This window comes from Chlamydomonas reinhardtii, chromosome 10, assembly GCF_000002595.2.
Source record: "Chlamydomonas reinhardtii strain CC-503 cw92 mt+ chromosome 10, whole genome shotgun sequence".
Taxonomy (NCBI): domain Eukaryota; kingdom Viridiplantae; phylum Chlorophyta; class Chlorophyceae; order Chlamydomonadales; family Chlamydomonadaceae; genus Chlamydomonas; species Chlamydomonas reinhardtii.
The window spans coordinates 2,788,455-2,812,209 of NC_057013.1; the positions used below are offsets into that span (position 1 = coordinate 2,788,455).

At 63.7% G+C, this 23,755-nt stretch overlaps 7 protein-coding genes across 7 annotated transcripts; 3 read left to right on the forward strand and 4 right to left on the reverse strand.

The window, feature by feature from the left end:
• Nucleotides 1-55: 55 nt before the first annotated feature.
• CHLRE_10g439026v5 (uncharacterized protein) lies at nt 56-1,090 on the reverse strand. Its single transcript, XM_043066768.1, has one exon. The coding sequence runs from the start codon at nt 1,050-1,052 to the stop codon at nt 543-545; it is 510 nt and encodes a 169-aa protein (XP_042920165.1). The 5' UTR covers nt 1,053-1,090; the 3' UTR covers nt 56-542.
• A 35-nt stretch (nt 1,091-1,125) lies between these two features.
• Nucleotides 1,126-5,210, reverse strand: CHLRE_10g439050v5 (uncharacterized protein). Its single transcript, XM_043066769.1, has 6 exons — nt 4,706-5,210; nt 4,460-4,585; nt 4,085-4,260; nt 3,542-3,730; nt 2,927-3,019; nt 1,126-2,787 (listed from the first exon to the last, which is right to left on the reverse strand). Exons 1-6 carry the CDS (start codon nt 4,854-4,856, stop codon nt 2,362-2,364), a joined length of 1,161 nt encoding a protein of 386 aa, XP_042920166.1. The 5' UTR covers nt 4,857-5,210; the 3' UTR covers nt 1,126-2,361.
• Nucleotides 5,211-5,364: 154 nt separating this feature from the next.
• Nucleotides 5,365-10,102, forward strand: CHLRE_10g439100v5 (uncharacterized protein). The gene is made up of 12 exons (XM_001690504.2): nt 5,365-5,653; nt 5,740-5,829; nt 6,409-6,570; nt 6,836-7,036; nt 7,327-7,509; nt 7,703-7,819; nt 7,997-8,076; nt 8,261-8,405; nt 8,572-8,707; nt 8,888-9,045; nt 9,270-9,425; nt 9,686-10,102. The coding sequence occupies exons 1-12, from the start codon at nt 5,510-5,512 to the stop codon at nt 9,767-9,769; spliced, it is 1,656 nt and encodes a 551-aa protein (XP_001690556.1). The 5' UTR covers nt 5,365-5,509; the 3' UTR covers nt 9,770-10,102.
• Nucleotides 10,103-10,104: 2 nt separating this feature from the next.
• Nucleotides 10,105-12,730, reverse strand: CHLRE_10g439150v5 (uncharacterized protein). The gene is made up of 3 exons (XM_001690323.2): nt 11,974-12,730; nt 11,303-11,543; nt 10,105-10,988 (listed from the first exon to the last, which is right to left on the reverse strand). The coding sequence occupies exons 1-3, from the start codon at nt 12,612-12,614 to the stop codon at nt 10,584-10,586; spliced, it is 1,287 nt and encodes a 428-aa protein (XP_001690375.1). The 5' UTR covers nt 12,615-12,730; the 3' UTR covers nt 10,105-10,583.
• A 101-nt stretch (nt 12,731-12,831) lies between these two features.
• On the forward strand, nt 12,832-15,157 carry CHLRE_10g439200v5 (uncharacterized protein). Its single transcript, XM_001690503.2, has one exon. The coding sequence runs from the start codon at nt 13,003-13,005 to the stop codon at nt 14,263-14,265; it is 1,263 nt and encodes a 420-aa protein (XP_001690555.1). The 5' UTR covers nt 12,832-13,002; the 3' UTR covers nt 14,266-15,157.
• A 53-nt stretch (nt 15,158-15,210) lies between these two features.
• CHLRE_10g439250v5 (uncharacterized protein) lies at nt 15,211-18,782 on the forward strand. Its single transcript, XM_001690502.2, has 8 exons — nt 15,211-16,406; nt 16,592-16,765; nt 16,945-17,226; nt 17,395-17,427; nt 17,596-17,644; nt 17,727-17,813; nt 17,940-18,020; nt 18,148-18,782. The coding sequence occupies exons 1-8, from the start codon at nt 15,469-15,471 to the stop codon at nt 18,361-18,363; spliced, it is 1,860 nt and encodes a 619-aa protein (XP_001690554.2). The 5' UTR covers nt 15,211-15,468; the 3' UTR covers nt 18,364-18,782.
• A 2-nt stretch (nt 18,783-18,784) lies between these two features.
• On the reverse strand, nt 18,785-23,550 carry CHLRE_10g439300v5 (uncharacterized protein). The gene is made up of 7 exons (XM_043066770.1): nt 22,383-23,550; nt 21,889-22,182; nt 21,541-21,705; nt 21,274-21,322; nt 21,036-21,168; nt 19,940-20,787; nt 18,785-19,684 (listed from the first exon to the last, which is right to left on the reverse strand). Exons 1-7 carry the CDS (start codon nt 23,426-23,428, stop codon nt 19,307-19,309), a joined length of 2,913 nt encoding a protein of 970 aa, XP_042920167.1. The 5' UTR covers nt 23,429-23,550; the 3' UTR covers nt 18,785-19,306.
• Between the last annotated feature and the right edge of the window lie 205 nt (nt 23,551-23,755).

The following is a 23,755-nucleotide window of genomic DNA, read 5'->3' on the forward strand; positions in this document are numbered from 1 at the left end:
ACAAGCTGACCACGCTGCTGGTGAAAAGCTCAAGAGGGAAACGCGGGGGCAAATCCGCCACAATCCGTTACAGCAACAGCAGGGCATCACTGCGACACGCTCATGGGCACCGCGCCTGCACCTGCTCCTGCGTGCGGCAGCTTGAGAGCCGCCTAGCAGCACGCTCCGTCACCCTTACGCTCCTCCTCATCGCCCAGACCCAGCGTCCCAGGCCCGCGTCGATGCGCGATGCGGCCAGCTTCACGCGCCCTGCCCCACAGCTACCAGGCTAGCCAGGCCCGCTGTGGTCGCCATCGCCGCCACACTTGGCCGCTGCTGCTACGGCGGGCCGGCGGCTGTGCCTGCTGCTGCGGCGGCGGCGGCAGCGATAGTCGCGCACTGTCATCCTCCTCGAACTCCTTTATTTATGTTATTGAACTGCTCTGTCTCACATATCCCTTAATCCCAGCGTAGCCCTATGAGCATATGACAACAGCGCTTAGACCCACGCCGGTTCGCCGGGTCCTAGTCACCGTGCAGCTTGCCCGCACCTCTGTCCACTGCTACTGCCCCGCTGCCGGCGCTGCCGCCTGCACGGCTCCATCCCGCCCTGCATCACTGGCCGCCACTGGCCCACCAGCAGCGTCCGCCGCAGCTGCTCCCGCGTGGCGACTTGCCCCCAAGCCCCGGCCCCTACCCCGGAAGGTGCCACGCCGTGGGAAGTCCGCGAACGGCCGCAGGGTAGCCCATCCATCCCCACCGTTCACCCCTGGCAGCACCTCTTCACCTGCAGCGGCTCCCTCTGCCGCCGCTGCAGGCCCCGCTCCGCCGGGGCCTCTGTACTGGCATTGACCTGGAGCCGCAGTTCCCGCCACCATCGGCGCCAGCTCCCGCTCACCCGTTGCTGCAGGCGCGGACCCGCCGCCGCGCGCGGGACGGTCAACTGCTCCCAGCGCTGCCTCCGGCGCTGCGGCTGTAGCACGGACTTTGGGCTGCAGCTCGCGCGGCAGGACCTCACCATCGCGGGCCCCTGCCAAGGCGTCGCCCTCGGCGAGCTGGCGGCTTGTCAGCATCTACTAAGCGTTTTCAAGGGATGGAAACAATGGATGAGGAACTGTCTCTGTTGCACACGTGCAACCTGAGCAGTTGTTACTGCTGTTACAGCATCGGCCTTTTCAGGTTCTCCTGGTCTCGCGGTTAGCGTGGCCCTCGGGCCTCCCCCGCAGTCCAGGCGCCGCGCCCCACCCGCACGGAGCCCAGTGCGTTGGCGACCAACTTGGGGTCAGGTGGCGGGGTGTAGGGGGGGCTATCGACCGCCGAAGCGGCCTCCCTTCGTCGAGAGACATAGCTCACGCCTCCGCCTCCTCTCCAGCAGGGGCCGCGGGCCCCCCGTTGCCGGCTGTGCGCGCCCACCCCATGGCAAACGTGAGTCCCGACACAATACGGTTTGGCGCGCCCAAACCTGTGATTTGCCAACGAATCCGGCGTACCGATATGCGCCAAAAGGCAGCCCAGAAATTAAACATGGCTTGCAGCGCATGTCAAAGACCCCAGCCACGGGCTCAACGCGCGGCCTCAACCCCTACGCGAGTTCGTCACTCGCCAGCCCCTCGGCCGCACCTCCTCCGGTTACCCGTGCAGCAGCGGCTGCAGGCTAGACGAAGTGTGCGAAACTCATAACGCAAAGCATTATTGTAGCCTTGTTGTAAAGCACTGCACCAAGTGCCGGCCACCAACATTGCGCCCCCATCGCACATCCTCTGGCGCCGCGCCGTGCGCCCCTGCAAACTCTAGGTGGCGCCATCTATGACCCGCGCTATGCCTGAGCGGCTCTCATTGCGGCGCCCACGAAGTCACGCCGCGTGCCCACCGTGAGCTACCGCAACAATAACATGCGCACCAAAGTACATGTAGTCAATCTTAGCCAAAGGGTCTGCCCAGCTCAGCCGAGTCAGTGTCCTGTCGAAATTCAGCTTGAAGTTTATTTCTATGCCACCAATTCCACAGCTCTTGCCGGTTGGTCAACGCAAAGTCAAAGCAGTCACAGTCAAGCCATCTAGTGCGCGAATAACAAGTACAAGCCGCCCTACGGTGCCCAAAGGTACACACGCTAACACATGAAGTAACCGCGAACATTAACACTTGAACATGAGTGCTGTCCTGCCCTATGCACGCGCGTGTATGGAATCAAGATCACGTCGTCCCTGCCAGGGCACAGGCCACACCTGCAGCCCAGCTGCGGCGGCGGGGCGCCCGTGACATGCACCTTGACCACACAAGGATCGCGTGCTGCGCGCTCTACACCATTACACTCCCCCGCTCCCCGCCCGCTGCTCCACCACATCCCCCACACGCCAGTACCCGCTACCCGCTACCCATGCGTCAGGACCGCGGGTTGACGCCTAGCGCCAGCTTCGTCTCCTCAAACACGAACCAGCCAATGCCGGCCGCCGGCGCCAGCTTCAGCAAGTTTGGCAGCAGCCCTTTGTAGAGCCCCCGCACGCCCTCGTTCCGGATGGTTTTGCGGAACACGTCCACCATGCCGCGGTACTTGACCTGCCCGCCCGCGCCGCTGCAGGCGGGCGCAGGCGGGTGGTGCAGGTGGTGGGGGTGGCCCGGGGGGTGCTTCACCCCGGGCTTGCCGGCGTGCGGCACGTGGTGGCTGTGCCCCTGCGGCCCGCGGCCGGAGGCGGCGGCGGCGGCGGCGGCGTGCTGCTGCTGCAGCTGGTGGTGGTGCGGGTGCACGGGCCGCGGCACGGACTGCGCCTGCAGCCGCGTGCGCACCAGCGCCAGCGGATACGACACCACCTGCAGAGTGCCGGGCGACACCACATGCCAGGAGGGTGAGCGAGCGACAGGAAACAAAACATGGAAGCAGATGTCCCCAGCCTTCGTAGCCCGCATGGACACAGCCGGGCCCGCCCGCAGCGGCCACACGCCCACCCACCTGCGCAATGGAGCTGGACAGCATGCCCGCCCCCACAATGGCCATGTGCGGCGGCCGGCCGTCGTACTTCTCGTACAAGATCTCCTTGAACGCCTGTGGGGAGGGCGAAACGGGGAGGCCGGTCGTGTCAATGGCGCAGCCTGGACCGCCTGTCCTGTGCGTGCCTACAGCCTCGTGTCTGGGCCGGCCTCAAACCGTATGCCAAGGGCGCCCGGCCAAACGGCACAGGTTTTCGTGCCTGCCCGACAGCCAGCAGCCCGCATCTGGGTTGCCGCCCTTTCATCGTCTATGGTCCCTCTCCATGCCATCCTCCACGCCCATAGACGTTTCTTGGCCATTCGTCCTCCTCCCCTGCCATCACTCTTTCTAACCTCCGCCTATGCCCGGCCTTCTGCCTCCATGGCGCCTTCCTTCCTCACTCCCTGAACTCCCTCTCCCAATCCCCCGCCCGGCCTTCTGCCTCCATGGCGCCTTCCTTCCTCACTCCCTGAACTCCCTCTCCCAATCCCCCGCCCGGCCTTCTGCCTCCATGGCGCCTTCCTTCTCCACCTGTAGCCCCCCTCCCAACCCCCCATCTCCACCTCTGTCCTGCCCCCTGCCCCCTCGCGCACCCACCTCGAACAACGCAATGTCCACCCCCGCGAAGGGCAGGATGCCAATCATGGAGGGCGTCAGGCCGCGGTAGAAGGCCGCCACGCCCTCATCCCGCCGGATGCGGTAGGCGGCGTGCAGGATGCCGTTGTAGGTGTTGGTGGGTGACACAGCCAGCCGCGTGCGGATGGTGTCCAACGGGTACAGCAGCCCCTGCACAACGCACACGCCAGCAGCTAGAGATGATGTTGGGAGTAATGGGGGCTGTGATCGTGTCGGCGGACCCATGCTGTACGACATGCTGGCTGGTTGAGCGAAGGAAGGTGTGCCTTCCGGTGCTGGCAAGGGCGTCCGGTCGACAACACAGTCACCATGTGCCCCGGCCCCGTCTGCGCGTCATACGCGTAAACACGTGAAGCCACACCCACCCGCAGCTGGTCCCGCCCCGCGTCTCGGCACCGTCAGCACCATGCGCCACGGCACCGCGACGGCGCACCCCGCCATACCCACACAAAACGCCACCACGCCACACCACACGCGCCCCTCCGCCGCGTCTTGCGCACCCACCTGGGCAATGGCCCCTGAGATGCCGCCTGATATCGCCCGTTCCCTCAGCCGCACTTTGTCCGGGTCCTGTGCCACGATGCTGCGTATCGAATCGTTCAGCGTGAACTTGAGCGCCGTCTCCGGCGCTATCTTTACCACGTTTGCCCCGTTGCCTTTGAAGAAAGACTTGATGGAGCCTGGAGGTTTGCAGTAAGGCGGGACATGCGGAGGAGCGGCTTTGAAAAAATGTGGAGGCTCCGGAGGGCCGGCACATAGCAGCGGTTGTCCCGCGTCATGCGGCCAACTGTCACTCGAAACCTGGCGTAACCGGGGCTGGGCCCACGTCCGCTATGCCGCCCGTCGTGCTCCTCTTTCGCCCGCCCCAGTCGCACGCACCTTCTGCCATCATCTTCTGCCAGCCCTGCCGCAGCGACAGGCCCTTGGCCCCGTCGTGCGTCTGAAGCAGCATTTTAAGCCGGTCTACCGGGGCTGTTGCTGTCCGGCTGATAGCCCCGCTCAACGCTGCAGGCAAGAAGTTGATAACATCCGTCAAACCTTTTGAATGGCACGCCTGGGCCCGTGCTGTCTCAGCAAAGGAAAAGCCCTGCAGCGATGGCGCACACCAACTTTGCCAGCCCTTACCTCCACTTAAGAATACTTTATACGTCCTCAGTGGGTCATTGGTCACCAGCTGCTCTTGAAGCTTGGCACTTTGCTTGCTCTTCGCGGGCACGGCTGGCACCTTCAGCGCGCTGCTGCCTGGGCCTGGCCCCGCCTCCTGAAACTCGCTCATGCTGCTGCTAGCAAAAGACATAAGTCCCGCCGGGCCCGCCTCGCTCGCGTGACTGAATCGCTGTCCTTGTCGCCTGCTCCTGTTCAAGGCCGGCGACGCGGACAGCTCCAGATGCTGTAAGAGTTAGGACCACGGCTGCTGGCAATCCGGCCGCCAGTCACGGTGAGCTGGTGAAACAAATCAAATACGGGCTCTACCGAAAGTCGTCACGCTATGATAATATGCAAGTTCCGACGTAATGCTTGATGCAGCTAAATAGCAGATATCTTTGGTTCATTCAGGAATCCGCAGAGCTCGTGCTTCCAAAAGTTTAAGAAAGAACAAGTCGTGCTTGGGTTTGTGGGCTGAACACATGATATAAACAAGGTCTTGTATGAAAGCTTGGTCCTGCAGGGCAATCCTTGACCCTGAGGCAACTTAATTACCCTTCATCCCGCCGATCGGGCGCGGGCTCCCAGCCCGAGACCTCTGCCAATACCAATGCCTCTGCCAATACGCTCGACCTTGCATATTGCGTGTCTGCTTACATCACACAACACCTGACCTGCGCGCCAGACAGAGATCCATCGATTCCCGCTAAGTCACGCTGCACCAAGTACACAAGGCGCTGAGAGACATTGTAGCAGCTTCTACCTGCTTATAACTTTAGGACCATGGCCACAGCTCTTCAAGGGCCGCGTCTCCAGATTGCCGGAGACCGGCAGAGCGGCCAGGACGTGCGGACGCAGAATGTGATGGCTGTCACGGCTGTTGCAAATATCGTTAAGAGCAGCCTTGGTCCCGTTGGTCTCGATAAGGTGCGCTGCGTGCACCGGGAGCCCGCGCGCAATGTGTCTCCGGAGCTTCTGGGCGCGCCTCTGAAGGTTTTAGGGCCCGCACGCAGATGCTGGTGGACGACATTGGTGATGTGACGATCACGAACGACGGCGCCACCATTCTGCGGTTGCTGGAGGTGGAGCACCCGGCCGCCAAGGTGCGCGTGCCAAGCGAAACCCGCGCCCCCGCGCCCCTCGCAGTCAACGCGAGCTGGGGCCTAGAGCAGGGGCCAGACCGCCAATCGGGGAAGACTGAGATACCAAGCTGTCTCTACAGCGTTTGTAAGGCCACTGTAACAACCAGTAAACAGCCGCGGGTAAAATGGCGCGGTGCTGACTGGGAACGAGGCACGGAAAGAGGCCGTGGCACAGCAAGTGGCCTAGTCATTCAGCGACGCCGAAGTTTCTGCCTCACACCGGTCTTTTGACACGGGGCGTCATCGTAGAGAAATCACCTGCAGACTTGCGTGCATGCCTGAAGGTCGTGCGCGGCCGCGGTACGCAGTCGTGCTGCGCGACGTCAACGCTCTCGGTCATGCCAGGGACATGGGACGATCTCATGCTTGTGTCCGAGCAGCTGACGCCGTTCAGGCGCGGGGATGTGTCCAACTAGGGCCATGCTGGCTGCGCTCCTGGCCGGTAAGCGGGCACTAGATACACTTAACAAAGCTCAAACTTACACGTGTCCTGAAGCGGCGTGCCTGCGGTGTGCTGCTTGCCATGTGTGTGTACGGTAGATCCTGGTGGAGCTGGCGGAGCTGCAGGACTCGGAGGTGGGCGACGGCACCACCAGTGTGGTCATCCTGGCGGCGGAGCTGCTGAAGCGTGCGAACGAGCTGGTGAAGAACAAAATCCACCCCACCAACATCATCAGCGGATACCGTATCGCCATGCGCGAGGTGAGCGGTTCTACACGTGCCAGGGCGGGGCGGGACTGGGGGAGCGGCGCTGGGCCTTAGGCTGCAGTGGTCTGGCCAAGAACACGGTGCGCGAGTGGGGACCATCAGCAGCTTGGAGCTGGGGGACCGCTGACTGGCGGCGCCGGCGTGTACCGGAGCTTTGACGACACTTGCACGAGCCTGCCTCATCTAGCACCCGCACGACGTCTGCTCCTGCTGCACACCATGCGAACGCGCCCTGACATCCGCCCCTTCATACACGCAGGCCTGCAAGTTCATCGAGGAGAAGATGGCCATCCCCACCGAGTCGCTGGGCACGGAGACGCTGCTGAACACGGCGCGCACCAGCATGAGCTCCAAGATCGTGGGCGCGGAGGGCGACTTCTTCGCCAACATGGTGGTGGACGCCATGAGCGCCGTCAAGACAGTGGACGACATCACCGGCAAGGCCCGCTACCCGGTCAAGGTGAGTCGATGGTGGTGGTGTTGGTGGTGTTGGTGGTGGTGGTGGTGGTGGGTTACAGGAAAGGGCCAGCAGGGACGGGGCTGTTGGTAGTGGAAATGCTTTGGGGGCGAACGGGCGCCGGGGACCGGGAAGGGGCCAGGCACGTGGCGGTCGGTGGGTAATGCAGGCACGCCTGCTTGGCGAGGCTGTGCTGCCAGTATCGGGATGCACTTGCGTGTCAGTGCTGGCAATGCCTCGCCCCCAGTTGCCAGGGACTCAAACAGCATCCCTGCACCCCTCCTCGTGCACAGGCCGTGAACGTGCTCAAGGCGCACGGCAAGAGCGCTCGCGAGTCGACGCTGCTCCGCGGCTACGCGCTGAACCTTGCCCGCGCGGCGCAGGGCATGCCCAAGCGCCTGGCGCCAGAGGGCGGCATTAAGATTGCCTGCCTGGACATGAACCTGCAAAAGGCGCGCATGATGATGGGCGTGCAGGTAGGGTGCTGAGCGGAGGTGTAACGCAGGGGCGCAAGCACGCGAGGTTCTTTTGGGCTGCTTGAGAGTCAGTGGGCGGGAACCTTGAAGAGCTGGTGGGGTGCCTATGTGTGGGGAGGCATGCTTACAGCGCATTCCTGCCCTTTCATGCCGCAATCAACGCGCGCCGCTACCCTTCCCTCCTCTTGCTCAGGTGCTGGTGTCGGACCCCAAGGAGCTGGAGAAGATTCGCGAGCGCGAGAACGACATCACCAAGGAGCGCATCCAGAAGATCCTGGCCTCGGGCGCCAACGTGGTGCTCACAACCAAGGTGAGGGCAGGAGGGAGCCCTGAGAACAGCGGGAGCCGGCTGGCGGGGGCGTGGGCAGCGCTTCCTCCTTTTGAGTGGCAAGCTGCGTGGGGACACACGCCGGACGTATCTGCCCTGAGAAGCGCGCCACGTGGTGCTGACGGCTGCCCCCACTGCCCCACCCCCACACCCGCGCAGGGCATTGACGACATGGCGCTCAAGTACTTTGTGGAGGCGGGCGTGGTGGCGTGCCGCCGCGTGGAGAAGGACGACCTGCGGTGGGTAGTGTGGCCTGCTGGGCGGAAGGGTTGGAGCGGAGCCGGGTGTGGCGGCTTTTGGACGGGGCCGGCGAGAATGCCTAATTGGGTGGCGACTGGGGGCAGGAGACCATGGCCGCCATCACTTCATCATGTGTTCGCGTCTCCAGACCCATCATCATCGGCTCTGGCCCCACTCCTGCAGCCGCATCGCCAAGGCCACTGGCGCCACGATGGTGATGACGCTGGCGGACATGGAGGGCAACGAGACCTTCGACCCGGCGCACCTGGGCAGCGCCGAGGAGGTGGTGGAGGAGCGCGTGGCGGACGACAACATGATCATGATCAAGGTGGGCGCGGGGCTGCGGCATGCACGGCGAGCCTGCGTGACTGGCTTCGTTGGGTACGGTGTGCTGCCCTGATGAGTCCCTCCACGCATGCTCAGGGTCCGCGTGCACATAGCCCCGTCATTCGCCACTCACCTGACCCCGCCACTGGCCCGCTCCTGTGGCGCAGGGCTGCAAGTACAGCAAGGCCGTGACGCTGCTGCTGCGCGGCGCCAACGACTACATGCTGGACGAGATGGACCGCTCCATCCACGACTCGCTCTGCGTCGTCAAGCGCGTCTTGGAGAGCGGCAGCGTGGTGGCAGGTGCGCGCGGGCACTGGGGGCACTGGGGTGGTGAGGGGGTGGGTGGGAAAGGGCGGGGAGGGACATGTTGTTGCCGCGCACGGCGAACACCTAGCGCAGTGCTAGTCATGCGCTTTCTGGTCGCCAACGATGAGCGATATGTCAAGCCTCAAATCACGTGTCTCCTGTGCGCTCCTGCAGGCGGCGGCGCGGTGGAGGCGGCTCTGTCCATATTCCTGGAGAACCACGCCACCACGCTGGGCAGCCGCGAGCAGCTGGCCATCGGCGAGTTCGCCAACTCGCTGCTGGTGCTGCCCAAGACGCTGGCGGTCAACGCCGCCAAGGACGCCACGGAGCTGGTGAGGGCTGCGGCGCGCTGCTTTGGGAGGGGTGCTTGAGATAGCATGCCGTGAACTCTGGCCATCAGAGCTGTGGTATGCTGCACAGCTGACTTGGGGTTCTTGATCGCCACCCACTTGACATGGCAGTGTCGCAGCATCGTGGGCATAGGAACATATGAACACGGGGCCTAACAAACGCTGACAACCCACATGCCGTCGCTGCAATTCCGCTCATGCCGCAGGTCGCTGCGCTGCGCGCGCTGCACTACAAGTCGCAGACCGTGGAGTCCGAGGCCAAGCTGTGCCAGATGGGCCTGGACCTGGTGGAGGGCCGCGTGCGCAACAACGTGGAGGCGGGCGTGCTAGAGCCGGCCATGAGCAAGATCAAGATGATCCAGGTGCGGAGAAGCGGAGGGGCGTGGAAGGGGGACAGTGGGGCGGGGCTGCGGCTACACCACATGTGGTTGGGTCCAGGCCCTCCGTGTACGGAAGCTTGGCTGCAAAAATGCTCGGAAGAAATGCAAGTGGTGGTAAAGCCAAGGGCTGGGGTGGGCGTATAGCGCGGGCTGATGCACGCGTGTGAAGTATTCGCCCTGGCGCTGACGTACCTCACTTCATCCCCTCCCTCACTGCTCCTGTATTCCTGTGCCCTCTGCAGTTCGCGACGGAGGCGGCCATCACCATCCTGCGCATCGACGACCTGATCCGGTTGGAAGCACAGGGCGACGGCGGCGACGATTGAGCGAGGACGGGCGTGCTCTTAGGAGTGGCGAGACAGGGCGTGGCGGGGCGTGCGGTGGGACACTAGGGTACATAGCTAGGCGGCGCCAGGTGTTCATCATGCGGATGGCGCAGATGTTTGGTCGTCATTACATGGCCTGGCGTGAGGGGCCCAGGTGCGAGGGGGGACGTCTGCAAGGCAGCCACGCCAATTGCGGAGCTGTCGGGGCAGGTCGGGGCTAGTTGTAATCGGTGAGGCGGCTGACGTGGTGAGGTGGCTCGCGCAAGGGGTGGAGAGGCCGGAGGGGCCGATGGCATGAAGCCGCTCTTTGTCAAGGGTCGGGTGGACTCGCTCGTGGGTGCAGTTTACAGTTCCTCATGCTCGGGGTATCGCCCTCCATTGCGGGTGAGCCCTTGGTTGTGTAAGGTTCATTGAGTCAATGTCGTGTCAATCGAGGTCCAGTGAATATCGACATACAGCGGGTCGGCCGCGCAATAACAGGTCTTGTTCCCTGGAGGAATCCGCGACCTTCGACACACCGTTACGCCACACTGTCAACTTGGCTGCGGTTCATGGACTGACGCATGCGTTACCACGTCTACCCGCTATCCCCATGCGACCTGCAGACATCACTAGCTGCCAACCTGCAAGCCAACCACCTGTACCTGCTCTACAAATCCCTGTCCTACTGGCGGCATATCCCTACATCCTAACACATGTATACCCCCATGCCGCCATCAGTCCATCTCCTCCATCCGCCACCTCGTACACGCCCACAAACCGTCCTCCCCGTCTGCCCGCCTCCGCCGCCTCCTCCACCTCCGCCGACGCCGCTTTACGCATAGTACTGCAGGTTGGCCTTCTTCTTGGCCTGCACCTGCGTGATGCCCTCCACAAAGTCCTCGTGCGTCACCTCCGTGCCGTCTCGCCGCAGCGCCAGCATGCCCGCCTCCACGCACACGGCCTTCAGCTGCGCCGCGTTGAAGTCGTCCGTGCTCCGCCCCAGCTCCTCATAGTTAACGTCCGCCGCCACGTTCATCTTGCGACTGTGGATGCGCAGGATCTTGGCGCGCGCGTCCTCGTTGGGGTGCGGGAACTCGATCTTGCGGTCCAGGCGGCCGGAGCGCATGAGCGCGGGGTCCAGGATATCGGCGCGGTTGGTGGCGGCAATGACCTTGACGTCGTCGTTGCTGCTGAAGCCGTCCAGCTGGTTGAGCAGCTCCAGCATGGTGCGCTGGACCTGCAGGGTTGGCGATGCGGTGTGCGGGTGGGGGTGGGCGGGCATGGTGGGCGTGCGGGTGGGTGGGACGAGACTGGGGTGATGTGAGTGCCGGCGGGGTCGTGGGTTGGCGCCTGGTGCGCGAGTGAGCCATAGCTTGCTGGAGAGCATGGCGCAGTCACGGCTGCCGCACTCAATGTCGCTGCAAGCTGCCGGGCGTTACTGGATAACTGGCTGGCGCAGCGCGCTCACCCGGTACACGCATGTGTGCGTCGCGAGTCTGTCCTTGTAACACACGTTTCCCAATCCTGCGCCGAACCTCCCAAAGCTCCCACCTCGCGGTCTCCCGACAGCTCGGAGTCGAAGCGCTTGGTGCCGATGGCGTCAATCTCATCAATGAAGATGATGCAGGGCGACTTCTCCTTGGCCAGCGCGAACGCGTCGCGCACCATCTTGGCGCCGTCACCGATGAACATCTGGACCAGCTGTGGCCCCGCCAGCTTCAGGAAGGTGGCATTTGTCTGCGCCGCCACCGCACGCGCAATGAGCGTCTTGCCCGTGCCGGGAGGGCCGTAGCTGTGAGGAGACGGGAGAGGGGGGAAGGAGAGGTGAGGCGGGCTAGGACGGGCGTGCGTGTGGAGGCGTGCGGCTGGTGCTTCCGGCACCAGTGCCTATCATGCTTGCGGGCAGCGGCCGCCGTGCTGTGTATGTAAGCAGCCAAGCGCCCGACATTAAGTACAGCTTGTATGAAATCCGCTGCCCCCGCCTGGCCCACCCCTGCTATTGTATGAAAGGGCCCAGACTGCTACAGCCGCAGCTCTGCCACGTCGTGTGCCCCCGCAATAACCTTCCGCATCCCTCCCCGTCTGCAGCGCAAGCACGCGCGGAACCACCAAGCGCCCACCGCAATCCTGTGCAGCTCTGGCGGCATCGACATGGCCAGTCCCCACGTCCGCCCCCGCTGCGCTGAACCCCTGGCGGCCCCGCGGGCGCTGGCGGCACTCACCACAGCACGCCCTTTGGCGGCTTGATGCCCAGCTTGGTGAAGCGGTCCTTGTGCTGGATGGGCAGCACGATAGCCTCCACCAGCTCCTGAATCTGCTTATCCAGACCGCCCACGTCCGAGTAGTCCTCCGTGGGCTTCTCGTCCACCTCCATCGCCTTCACGCGGGAGTCATACTCCGCAGGGAGGGTGTCCAGCACCAGGTAGCTGTCCTTGTTCACGCCCACCAGGTCACCCGGCTTGAGCGTGTTTGCGTCCACCAGGCCAACTACCGGCAGGAAAATGGTTTGGCGGGTTGAGGTTTTGAGCACCACGCACTTCCCGCGACGCTGAGCATCGAGATCTACAGTCGACCCGTCCTCCTCCTCGTCCTCCTCTGGCTTAATGTCCAGCACCTCCACGATATTGCCAACCAGGTATGGCAGCTGGTTGTTGAGCTTGATCTTCTCCTTGTTCTCCTTAATTTTCTCCTTCAGACCGTCCTGCTCTAACGTAAGGCGGGTGCTCTCGTCTTTTAGCACGCGAAGCTCATTGTCCAGGAGACGCACACGTTGCTGGATAGCCTCTGCGCTCATATAGGAAAACTCCTCAGGCAGGGCATCCTCAGTTGAGTCGTCGAAAATTTCTTTGTCTATCGTCGCCATCTTTGTGCGTGTGGTAAGTCAAGCCTTCGGCATTTAAAACGAAGTATGTGACAGGCCGTCGCGTGTGGTGAACCCGCGCTGCTGGGAAGCCCGAGCGACGCGCATGCGACGACCCCGATTTCAGCACCAAACAGTGAACTTGCCGGTCATTTGAGCTCACCTTTCTATGCCGTCAAATAATGACACTCAAATGCTACATTCACACATAAGGCTGCAAGCTGAATTGCGGCTAGTGACCTGTGACCGAACCGGATTCTCTTGCCGCGCGTCGCCCGTATCCAAAAGAGGCAGGCTCTCTTAATAGAATTCATGTATTGGCCGTAGCGCGCGTAGTGCAAAGCACAGCGTCACGGGCGACCGCTTAGCGCATTGGTCTGGAGTCGCGCCCATGGAGGTCGATTCCATCGCCGACGGCGGCGAGCTGCTGCCGCCGATCGCCTTCAGAACGGCGGTCATGGTGCCCAGCCAGACGGAACTGCTGCTGACCACCGTTCCGCTGGCTGTGGCGGCGTTCCCGGCCAAGGCGGGTAACGCGCTAATGCGCACGCTGGGAAACGTGGAACCGCTGGCGGACCACAAGCACCTGAAGCGGGTCCGTAAGGCGCCTGACGATGGCAGCCTGCTGGAAGTCATCTTGTGCGCACTGCCTTCCTCAGCACCCGCTAAAGACGGCAGCAGCGGCGCTGACGGCACTCCTGGCGCAGCCGCTGGAGGCGACGGCGCCGCCGCGGCCGATGCCGCAGGGGACCAGCCGGCGGAGCTGCCACTGCAGCAGCTGCCGGCCGAGCTGCAGGCGTTGTACAGTCAGCATGGCGGCGTGCGGCTGCGGCTGATGCATGGCGCGGCCGTGCCGCCGCAGACGCGGGCGCAGTGGGAGGTGTGGACCAAGCTATGGCCCATCACTTGGCGCATACCGGAGAACGGCACGCCCGTGACGGAGGAGACGCCGGTGGACGAGCGCACGCAGCGCTACTTCGAGCACCACATGCGGCGAGCCATCGAGATGGCGGCCGCTTCGCGGCTTGACAACGCCGCCATCATCGCACAGCCGCCGTCGCTGGTGTCGCTGGCGGAGGCGGTTGACGGCACCATGCTGCACCCGCTCCGACACGCGGCCATGGCGGTGGTGGCAGTGGCGGCGGACCGGGACCTGGCGCTGTGGCCGCCCACGACCACCGTGGCCCAGGAGGCAGAGGGCGCAGAGGGAGGCGGTCTGGGCGGTCTGGGGGCTGCTGCGCAGCAGCAAGAGGAGGCGGCAGCAGCGGGCGAAGGAGGCGAGGTCGCAAGCAAGCGGCCGCGGTTGGGAGATGGCTCTGCACCCACGCAGCAGCCGGTAGCGGTTGGGATGACCAGTGACGCAATGGAGCCGGCGGCGGTATTGACGGCGGTGACCGCGGGTACGCGGCCGTACATGTGCACGGGGTACGACATCTTCCTGGTGCGCGAGCCATGCATTATGTGCGCCATGGGGCTGGTGCACTCGCGCGTGCAACGGGTCATCTACTGCCAGTCCGACCCGCAGCACGGCGCGCTCGGGGGCCGGCAGCGGTTGCACGCCTGCAAGTCGCTCAACCACAACTATGAGGTGTTCCGTATGGAGCGGCTGCCGGCGGCGGCGGCGGGCGGGGCGGCCACGGAGCAGACAAGCTAGGATCGCAGGGGGCTGAGAGAAAAGCGAACGTTACGCAGGTGCGCGAGCGCGCAGCACGGGTCTAGGGATTAGGGCAGGCACCGGTGATCCCTCAGCGCTTATTCATACTTGATTGCGCGATCTGTGTTTGTCGGCCCATTAGTGACCCATGCACACGTTACGAAGAGGTGAGTGCGACGTTGTGAGACCTGCACCGCCACTCCGCCAGCCACGGTTGGGCGGCTTGCGACTGTGGCGGAATGATTGTTGCAGCATGCGTGTCTGGTGGCATGGCCGCGCTGTGGTGTGCGAAACTCCAAACGTCCGATGCACGTGGGATACGGTAGCAGGGTGGTAACACCCCTGGACGGAAGTCGTGTAGGCGTGCAGATGCCGGGTATGTGAGTTGGCGAATGTCTGAGGGTGTGCATGGCATAGGACTTCAGTGGCCCTGCAGTATCAGGCATTGAGCGCTGTAAAGCATTCTCGGTCACAGGGTCTATGCGTTGGAATCGTAAGCTGCAGCCCATGTCTGCAGGTGGCAGCAGGCGTTGGACATTGGCACGTGTTGTGGCACATGAAAAGGAACTCACGGCACCACAGGGCGTTGGCTGCCGATTGCCTTAGGTCAACAGTTGAGGCGCAAAGGCGCTACACCAGTACAACCTCACCGGCTCACCCCGGCACGCCTGCCGGCCCACTCTGGCTCACCCAGTCACCCACCCTATAGCGCAATCTAGTGCTGTAGTCCCGGCTGTCTCTTCCCGCTGCTGTCCAGCCTTGGCGTTGGCTGTTATGTGAATTTGGGTGTGAATGTAACGGGCCTGAATGCGTGAGTGGTTCAGGCGTGGCCTGGTTGAGCGTAACTGGCAGCTATTTTTTACGGCTGCCTTCATGCAAAGTTCACACGGAGTGGTCGCTAATCTCGCTATCACTGCGCCAAATGCATCCTGGAGTTCGACTGGATCGTTTGGATCGCGCAGCTTGACCTCCTGCTGTCTCTCCGGCTTCGTCACAACAATTAGCAACAGGGGATGACGCCATAAGAGCCTAAGGAAATGCTATATACCTGACTGTATTACCAGACACAGCAGGCTTGAGAACCTTGACCGGGCTTGCGTCGAGCCCAGCTCTGTGACTTGCATTACTACGTCTGGCTATCTGTGAGTTATACAATAAATTCGTGTAGCTGCGTTGTGAGGCTTGCGGTCCACGAATCCCACTATGGAGAAGTCAGCCATTCCTGCTCCCCCGGCGCCGACGACGCTGGAGACGCCAAAGGGAACGTCCGGAGGTCTGAAGAGCAGGATTCCTTCGCCTCTGCGACGGACACCGGGGCCAGCGGCTGGCAAGGATGCAGCTGCGACCAACAAGACAGCCATGAGCTCGTCAATCCTCTCGACGCCAGTGCTCAGCGCCAAGCGCCTGGACAACACGCCAGGCAACAAAATCAGCAAGCTACCATTGCAGCCTAGTCCGTCTCCATCTCAGGATAAGGACACCACGGACCAGAAGGACCAGGTGAAGGGCACAACCCCCAAGAAACAACCCCCCGCAGCAAGCACGTCGCAGCCGGTTCAGCCCGAGCAGCGGACCAGCGCGCTGCCAACCACGGCCTCGACTCGGCCAACCTCGGCCTCGCTGATTGCCAAGCCAATCGAGCCGCGCCTGGTGAAGCAGACGACGCCAAAGGGTAGCATTGTCTGCTCCACGGGGGCCACGGCGTCCAGGGCGTCGCAGCCCGTTGCTGCTGCCACCACTGCTAGCCGGACCGCACCACCGCGGGCGGGCAGCGTCACGCGCGATCGTGCCCCTCCCGGCGAGACGCGCAGCAGCATCCTCCGGCGGTCGATGTCGGTGGGCAAGGGCCGTGTGCTAGTGGGGTCAACGGAGCCGGCGCCGCAGCCGCCAGCTGCCGCACCCACCCGGCCCAGCTTCATCCGCTCCTCGCTGACCGCCAGCACTAGCAACTCTTCGCTGCGGGCGTCCATCAAGCGGACGCCTGAGAAGCGCGACCCGTCAGCCGGGCGCCTGCGGCGGCCCGCCAGCGTAAGCCTAAGCCGGAACGACAACTCGCTCCTGGCGAGAAGCAAGCCTGGGCTCAATACCATCAAGGAGGCGCCGGGGCGGGCCGCGGTTACTGTGACGGGTGGCCCTTCCAAGTGAGCGCTGGGGTGGGGCCAAAGTTGACTTGTGCCTGTGTACAATGCGGGGCAAGCGGCGTGGGCAAGTGGTCGCATGTGGCATTGTTTGGGGCCTTGTGGACCAACGGCCTTTCGGGCCAGCGAATGGGCTTTGCGACCGGTGCCAGCATGGTGCTGATCCTATAAATGTGCTCCCGCCGCAGGCCCGCGACGCCCACCCGGCCGATGCCGTCGCTCAACCTGGGCGCGCTCAAACAGCAGTCGTCGCTCACGTCACAGCCCTCGCTGTCCTCGGCGGTGCCGCTGCCATCACCGACACCGCTGCTGTCGCAAACCACGTCGCTCAACAGTGCTGGCGCAGCCCTGGAGGAGGCCGGGTACGTGTTGTGCGCTCCAGGCGCGGTCTCCACAGATCATCGAGACTGCGGCACACAGCTCTCTGCCGTCACCTTGGTCACAAACACCAGCACGTCGTACTGCTTCAGACGCACGCATACCGTCACCTTAACCGCCTGCTGACATGCGCCGGTCGTCGCCATTCCCCTCTCCCCATCAGGCCGCCGGTGCCCAAGCTGAACCTTGGCGGCATCCTGCAGCGGCGCGCGGAGGAGCAGGCGCAGGAGCCGGTTTTCGTGGTGGCGGCATCCAGCGAGGCCGAGCCCGGCGGCACGGTGCCACAGAACTCGCAGGACAAGCGGCGCGCCTCCGCGTCGCGGCAGCCCAGCGCCAAGGAGGAGCCGCAAGAGCACTTCTACCTGTACCCCAAGGTCGCGCCGCAGGAGAAAAAGCGGATTGATGACATCTGCCGCGTACTGCCAAAGAAGCAGCAGACCGCAGTGTGAGTAGAGTGTGTTACTATGTCCTGTCGTCTATGATCAAGCAGGGAAACGGTTGGGGCCATGTTGCCGCATGTGTGTTGGTTATCTCCTTGACATATGCGCATCAGGCTGGACCTGTATGATAGCTAGCCGTGACTTACTTCGTGTCTTGGTGTCGCGGCCCGCAGAACTGACCTGTTCAGCAAGATGGTGGAGGCCAGGTATGTCGGCACCAGAAGTGGGGGAAATGACAAGGCGCCGTTCACGCTTGCATCCCGTCACTCATGTGCTAGTGACATGTCGCAGTGCTCTGTCAAGCACCTGCGTGCGCGGTTGCTGTCCGTCCGCCCCACCGATGCAATACATGCGGTCCTTTCGCACCAACACAGGCAAAATTGCGAGCAGATGTGCTTTCGCGGGCACCGCCTGCTGGACCAGGTAAGGGGGTAGCCGGCCGCGCCGTGTTGTGCGTGTCCGCTGCCGATTGCTGACGGCCATGGACACCCTATGTGTGCTGCAGGCACAGAGCGAGTTCCGGAACCGCCTGGCGCTCAAGGAGGAGGAGATGGCCCGCAAGGAGGAGGAGGCGGAGCAGTGGCGCCAGCAGGTGGGTGATGGAGGGCAAGTGTAGATACTTGCCCCGTCGGGCATGGTGCTTGCGTGTCCGCTCGGATGTTTCTCGCTTGCACCTGATTCCTTGCCGAGTTATTCTGCGTTGCGCTTGCAATTGCAGGCCGAGTACCTACGGACACAGCTGACGATGCTGCTGGGGTCGCGGCAGGCGGACAGCGCGCAGGCCGCAGGCACCGTGCAGGTGCGGCTGTGGGATTGATTGGGGCTCCACCACGTGGCTGGACGTTTCCCTAGCTGGCTACTGCAGGCGCTGCTGCCTTCTTGCAAAGCGCAAGCCGACCATCGCCCGCCGTGCATTGTGCCTGCAGGACGGGGCCTCGGACACCGCCGAGTCGGGAGTGCGCGACAGCGTCCTCATGTCGTTCGACCGCATGATGCAGCTGGGCGCGCAAGAGGCTGCGGCGCAGGCGGAGACCGAGGTCGAGGAGGTGGAGGAACAGGGCCCGGCTGCGGAGGCGGGTGGGCACGACAGCAACCCGGAGGGCAGCTCGAGCTTCCAAGTAGGCGCACCGCAGGTTGAGTGACGTTAAGCACAGCCGACGGGCTTGCAGGTGGAGGAGAGAAGGTGTTCGGGTATTCAGGACTGAGGCCGCAGGCAGTTCAGCTGAGGCAGTGGCTAGGCGAATGCTCTATGGTTAAGGCCAGGGTGTGGTGAAATTGCAGCACGATAAAGACTAGGAGCGTGCCCGCCATCAGCCAGGGTTGCATGGCACCCACATGGTGTAGTGATCAACGTAGGCGTAGCCGGATGGAAAGGTAGAAAGAGCGGGGCAACACGGCGAGAGTGCTTTTGGACACGGGTCTGGAGGTGCTGACGAAGGAAGGTCCGACAGGGCAGCCTGTTGGACGGCTAACCGAAGGACATTGGTGATACATTACGAAGCCCGTAATAATTACAGGAACGGAACCGCAAACTTGAAGAGGTCATGTGAATGCTGTCGTTGTGTACCCGCAGATCAGAGTCAGCACGCATATCATCAGTACAACTAGTCGACAATCTTAAGTCGCGCTGTCGCGGTGAGGCGCGCCAGTATTGTTTGTCATCTGCTGGGTTCTGGGAATCAGCTGCACCCTACGGGACTTTACCAACCTGCCTTGACACTATCCCATTCACACGCCTACACAAGTCTCTGCCAGCCCCATCTGGACACCAACCCGCCGCACCCCGGCTAACGCTCGCGGCTCGCCTAGTCGCCGCGCACGGCGCATCACAACTTTTGCAACAAGCCCACGCTGCCCACCAGTCCACCACAGCGCAGCGCTGCAGGTATTTCGGCCAGAGATCTTGAAGGCACCGCATTTGTAACTTCACCAAACACTCCATCATTTTCAGCGAAAGTAATGTAGAGATCCGCTGCATCCATACCACCCTACTGCGGCACAGCAATGCGGCACAGCACTCCAGCACGTGCACTAACCGGGGTGAGGGGGCTCTTACGCCGCATCCATACCACCTACGCCTGCCGCCTACCTACGCGCCATCCGCCGCGCCGCAAGCAGCCCCTCCACGTACGCCGCCACCTCATCGCGTCCAGTCTCGCCAAACCACTTACGCCTGTACGCAGCCCGCAGCGCCGCCTGCTCCTCATCCACAGCCGCCCCCGCCTCCTCAGCCAGCATGCGCACCGCCGCCAGCCCCCACGTGCGCGGCCCGTCATCGTAGCTGATGTGCCCATCCACGACCTCGCCGTAGTCATCTATCGCCTCATGTCCAGGCGGGAAGTAGTCACCCGGATGCACGATAGCGCCCAGGAAGGTGTCGGGAGCCAGCGGGGCGCCGCAAGCGTGCAGCGTGCGCAGTGTGGCGAGGTCACCGCCAGTCTCCCAGTAGGCCCGGCCGGGGTCCTGAAGGGGAGGCGAGGCAGGAACCGTGATGAAATAGAAGAGTGGGTGAGCCATAGGGGCGAGGAGCGAGGCCGGTGCTTATGGGAGTAGAGGCGAGCAGAGAGCAAGTGGTGGGAGCGTTTGGCGGGCAAGCAGGTGGAATGCCCGTTATACACGCACAGGCGCGTGCAAGCGCAGACCAAGGAATTCATGTGCAATCACTGCGACTCCCCCTGGCGGAACAAGGGCAACATGCACACCTTCCCGCGCACTCACCCCCATTGGCAAGCCCTTCGCTGCCCACCACTCCAACACGGTCTGGTCGCCCACCGCCGCCGCCGCGACGAAGGCCTCAGCGTCCGTCGGCCTCAGGCCGCGTGCGTGCAGCCACTCCAGCAGCTCCACCCGACTGACCGGCCTTCCGTCCGCTGCACCGCCTCCGCCTCCGCCGCCGCTGCTGATGCTGACGCCGACCCCCTCGCCGGACACGGCCCTGACGGCTGTGTACGGGTTGATGAAGAACACGCTATGGTAGCTGTGGAACCTCCGCGGGACCTCATCGCCCGGGTCGATGGCGCAGGCGGCCCTCACCGCCCAGATGTATGCGCCACCGCCCTCCACCGGACAGCGCCGCTCCCACATCCACTCTAGCAGCTGAATGTTGCGCGTCCCAACCGCAGCGGAGAAGGCGTGCATGTTCCACTGGTATCCGCGCCGCAGCAGCCAGCTCAGCACGGCGATGCTGCCCGGCGCGCCACTCCGGGCGGCCTCCGCAGGCACGCAGTTGCTGAGGGTCGACTCCAGCCCACCTAGCAGCACCTCAAACACCCACTCCAGGAACGCCGGTGAGCCGGAGCGCGCGGCCGCATCAAGAACCGCCCCCCTGCGCTTAATGTCGGGTCCCGAGCACCCGAGCCAGCACTCCAGCCCGCGGATGTACTCGAGGCACGCCACCCGCCCCGCCTCCGCTGCAGCCACACAGATCGCAGTCTTGTCCTCGTCGCTGAAGCGGTGCAGGGTCCTGGGCGGCTTTGCAGATGCGCGGCCTGGCGCCGGCGGCTGGCTGCTGCCCTGGACCAGCAGTCGCAGCTCCGGGACCCAGCCCTGCGCGACCGCCTTGAGCGCTGCGAGGTGCCAAAAGGAATGTGGAGGGGTGCCAATGCCTCAGTACACCCGCGTAAGCAACGGGCCCGCTTGGGTCCTGCAGCAACCACTACTACCTAGTCAGTACTGCAATGCCGTGCAAACCGACAGAGCGACCAAGCATGGAGCTGAAGCAGATTAGCTCTCTTGCGTTCAGCAGCGCTCCGTGCAGCCGGGCGGGCTCTGAACAGCACTGCGCCCAGACTGCGCCGCAACCCGCCGGACCTACCGTACTGCAACCCCAGGTCGTAGCCGCCTTGCTGCAGCAGCCACTCCCAGCGCTCCCGCGGCGCCACGGTCCATCCGCCATCGCGCTTCACCTGCGTCGGCCAGTGGCCCTTGTCCCGCGTGAGCCAGCGCACCTGCATTTAACCAATAGGCGATTTGGGGGAGGGGGAAAGGGAGCAGGCGGGACATGGGATACGCATGACTGACAATGTGTGCCAACTGCTGCTGACCGCCCCCACCTTTGCCTGCCAGTCCTCCGTTACGCTGCAAGCCGCCGCGTCCAGGGCCCTGTAGTTAGACGCAATAGCGACGTGCCATTCGTTACAAGTATGGCGCACAGATTAATTAGGGCCGCCGCAACTCGCAGTTGGCGTACCACCCACTGCTTAGGGTGTCCCTGCCACTCCTTGACCCCCTCACATGCACACACAACAGAGCAATGGACGCCCCCTGCAAGACAAGTAAACCAACAAGCAAAGGGATGTATCATCGATAAACCGCCTTACTTGAACAAGAAATACTCGGGCAGCTTTAATGGCTCATCGTAGTGCCCGTTCTCGCTGCGGCCGTCGCCACGAGCCGCCACCGCAGCGAAGTGCCGCCCGCCCATGTGGCCGAGCAAGTCCGACCAGTGTCGCTGCAGCTCTGCCAGGGGATGATACCGCGCCGCGCTGCATGCACAAGGAGGGCGTCGTCCCATTCATAAAAGGCCAATGGCAACAAAACTGGCGCTATCGCCAATCAATTTGGGTCACGAACTGCGGAGCCCATACCCTTATTGCTGCCAGCCCCGTAAACCCCAGCAATCGCGCCGTCATGCAGCCGCCCACCATTTCCTGCACATGCCGACTCACTGGATCGCCAGCCAGCCCAGCAGCAGCCCGCGTGAGGCCAGCGGCCAGCCGCTCGCGGCCGGGCCGCTGCGCCGCGCCAGCAGCTCCTGCATGAATGCCTCGTGACCGCCACGCGCCGCGCCCTCCTCTGGCGTCGCCTGCGGCTCGTCTCCATAGCCGGGATCAATGACGCCGCTGTCGGGCCGGTAGCCATTGTCCAGCAGCCACACCACGGCCTCGCGCCGACCCGCCTCCGCCGCCAGGTCAATGCCGTTGTTGGCCATGGGGCAGCCCCGTGAGTGCAGCAGCTCCAGCCTGGATGGAATGGGGTCATGGGACGGGATGGCAAACATGAGACAGCGGCAGTTACGCCACCCGCTGGCACGGTTTGCCCCAAGTCCAGGTTTCATGCGCTTAATCCGCTGGGCCCCAGGTCGTCTGTGCACGCCGCGTTACACCAGCCTGAGCCTGAAGCGCACGCTAGCTCCCTCAGCACCAATTGCACACCGGCTCACATGTCAACATGGCCTGCGACAGTGGCCAGCGTCATGTGGTGCCGACCCAGACTGAAGCAGTCGGGCCAGTCGTCCAGCAGCAGCGCCACGTTCTCCACCACACCGCTCTTGATGGTGCACGCCAACAGCCGCTCCCGCTGCTCCCGAGGCAGCCGCCGCATCGCTGTGCCGCGTTGGCTGCCGCCGCCGCTGTTGCCGCGGCCACCCGCTGCTCCTGCAGCTGTCGCAGACGCCGCAGCCGTGGGCTTGCCCCACTGTCGCGCGAATGCGTAGGGCGGCACGGGCTGGCTCATGCGGATGCGGCGGGCGGGCGGCACCCAGGAGCTGCGGCTGTGTGCGCCGCCGGCGACAAGGCTCGAATCATCCGAGGTGTTTGGTGGGCTCTGCGCATGCGACGCCGTGCCTGCCGTGCACTGCTGCTGTAGCGCTTCGGCGGCACACCGGTTCACACGCTGCAGCGTCAGCAAGACCTCGTTGGGGCCCAGGTGTGCGGCAATGCTGCGAATGAGGTCCGGTACCCACACGCGCGCGGCAGGGCTTGGCACATCTCCCGCCGGCTTGCCGGCGGCTACTACAGCCTCGGCTGCAGCGGCGGCCTCTATCGCCGCAGACAGCTCCTCCGCCCGCTGGTCCAGCTGCGCCCGCTGCTCCGCTTGCTGCACCTCCTGCTCGGCCCGCCGCTGCTGCAGCACGCGCTGCCGTGCCGCTAACGAGCGCTCAGAAGCGGCCAGCTCCACAGTCCGCCGCTCGAGGTCCAAGCGAACGGCCTCAAGCTCCAACTGCTCGCGCTGCAGCTGCAGCTCTTGCGAACGTGCCTCCAGGGCTGCCCGCTGCGCTGCGGCGTCCTGCGCCATGGCCTCCTCCTGCAGCTGCCACCCCTGCTCCAACATGGCGGTGAGTGACCCCGCGACAGCACCTGGCTGCGCCTGGAGCTCTCCGACCAAAGCGCTTAGCCTAGCGGTACCACTGAGGCGAGCGCCGGGTTGGCCAATGGCTGCGGCGCTGCCGTCCGTGCGTCTCTGGCCAGCAGCATTGTCAGCTGACATTGTTAGTACCTTTCTGTCGCTGCTGCTCTATCTGCCTGGCAGTTTAACATGAGCCTGTGTTAGTCGGTGGGGCGTGCTCGCCAGGACTACGCGCACATGTTTGGCACCCGCTGTAATTATAATTACGGAATATAAAATGAAATTTGGCAAGTAGTGCCGCTTCTGTGAAAGGGGCGATCAAGCGCGAGGTGCGTGCAGCATGCATGCCCCCGCGTGTTGCAGCTGGTCGCCAGAACACCACGGCTACAAGACAGCGGGGTATAACGTAGGCATGAGCTCAGCTGGACAGGCAACTTTGCATGCAGAACAAAAAGCAGCTCTGAAAAC

Excerpts from the sequence above, each read along its gene's own strand:
- CHLRE_10g439026v5 (XM_043066768.1), bottom strand. The coding sequence starts at position 1,052 with ATGCTGACAAGCCGCCAGCTCGCCGAGGGCGACGCCTTGGCAGGGGCC.
- CHLRE_10g439050v5 (XM_043066769.1), bottom strand. The coding sequence starts at position 4,856 with ATGAGCGAGTTTCAGGAGGCGGGGCCAGGCCCAGGCAGCAGCGCGCTG. Across the intron at positions 3,731-4,084 it reads TCTCAGGGGCCATTGCCCAG|GGGCTGCTGTACCCGTTGGA; the intron begins GTGGGTGCGCAA and ends TGCGTTGTGCAG. Across the intron at positions 2,788-2,926 it reads TGTCCAGCTCCATTGCGCAG|GTGGTGTCGTATCCGCTGGC; the intron begins GTGGGTGGGCGT and ends GGCACTCTGCAG.
- CHLRE_10g439100v5 (XM_001690504.2), top strand. The coding sequence starts at position 5,510 with ATGGCCACAGCTCTTCAAGGGCCGCGTCTCCAGATTGCCGGAGACCGG. Across the intron at positions 5,654-5,739 it reads GTCCCGTTGGTCTCGATAAG|ATGCTGGTGGACGACATTGG; the intron begins GTGCGCTGCGTG and ends GCCCGCACGCAG. Across the intron at positions 8,077-8,260 it reads GTGGAGAAGGACGACCTGCG|CCGCATCGCCAAGGCCACTG; the intron begins GTGGGTAGTGTG and ends CCACTCCTGCAG.
- CHLRE_10g439150v5 (XM_001690323.2), bottom strand. The coding sequence starts at position 12,614 with ATGGCGACGATAGACAAAGAAATTTTCGACGACTCAACTGAGGATGCC. Across the intron at positions 11,544-11,973 it reads CCGCCAAAGGGCGTGCTGTG|CTACGGCCCTCCCGGCACGG; the intron begins GTGAGTGCCGCC and ends GTCTCCTCACAG. Across the intron at positions 10,989-11,302 it reads AGCTGTCGGGAGACCGCGAG|GTCCAGCGCACCATGCTGGA; the intron begins GTGGGAGCTTTG and ends CCAACCCTGCAG.
- CHLRE_10g439200v5 (XM_001690503.2), top strand. The coding sequence starts at position 13,003 with ATGGAGGTCGATTCCATCGCCGACGGCGGCGAGCTGCTGCCGCCGATC.
- CHLRE_10g439250v5 (XM_001690502.2), top strand. The coding sequence starts at position 15,469 with ATGGAGAAGTCAGCCATTCCTGCTCCCCCGGCGCCGACGACGCTGGAG. Across the intron at positions 16,766-16,944 it reads GCAGCCCTGGAGGAGGCCGG|GCCGCCGGTGCCCAAGCTGA; the intron begins GTACGTGTTGTG and ends TCTCCCCATCAG. Across the intron at positions 17,428-17,595 it reads AGCAAGATGGTGGAGGCCAG|GCAAAATTGCGAGCAGATGT; the intron begins GTATGTCGGCAC and ends GCACCAACACAG.
- CHLRE_10g439300v5 (XM_043066770.1), bottom strand. The coding sequence starts at position 23,428 with ATGTCAGCTGACAATGCTGCTGGCCAGAGACGCACGGACGGCAGCGCC. Across the intron at positions 21,706-21,888 it reads CTGGGCTGGCTGGCGATCCA|CGCGGCGCGGTATCATCCCC; the intron begins GTGAGTCGGCAT and ends TTGTGCATGCAG. Across the intron at positions 20,788-21,035 it reads CGACCTGGGGTTGCAGTACG|CGCTCAAGGCGGTCGCGCAG; the intron begins GTAGGTCCGGCG and ends GGCACCTCGCAG.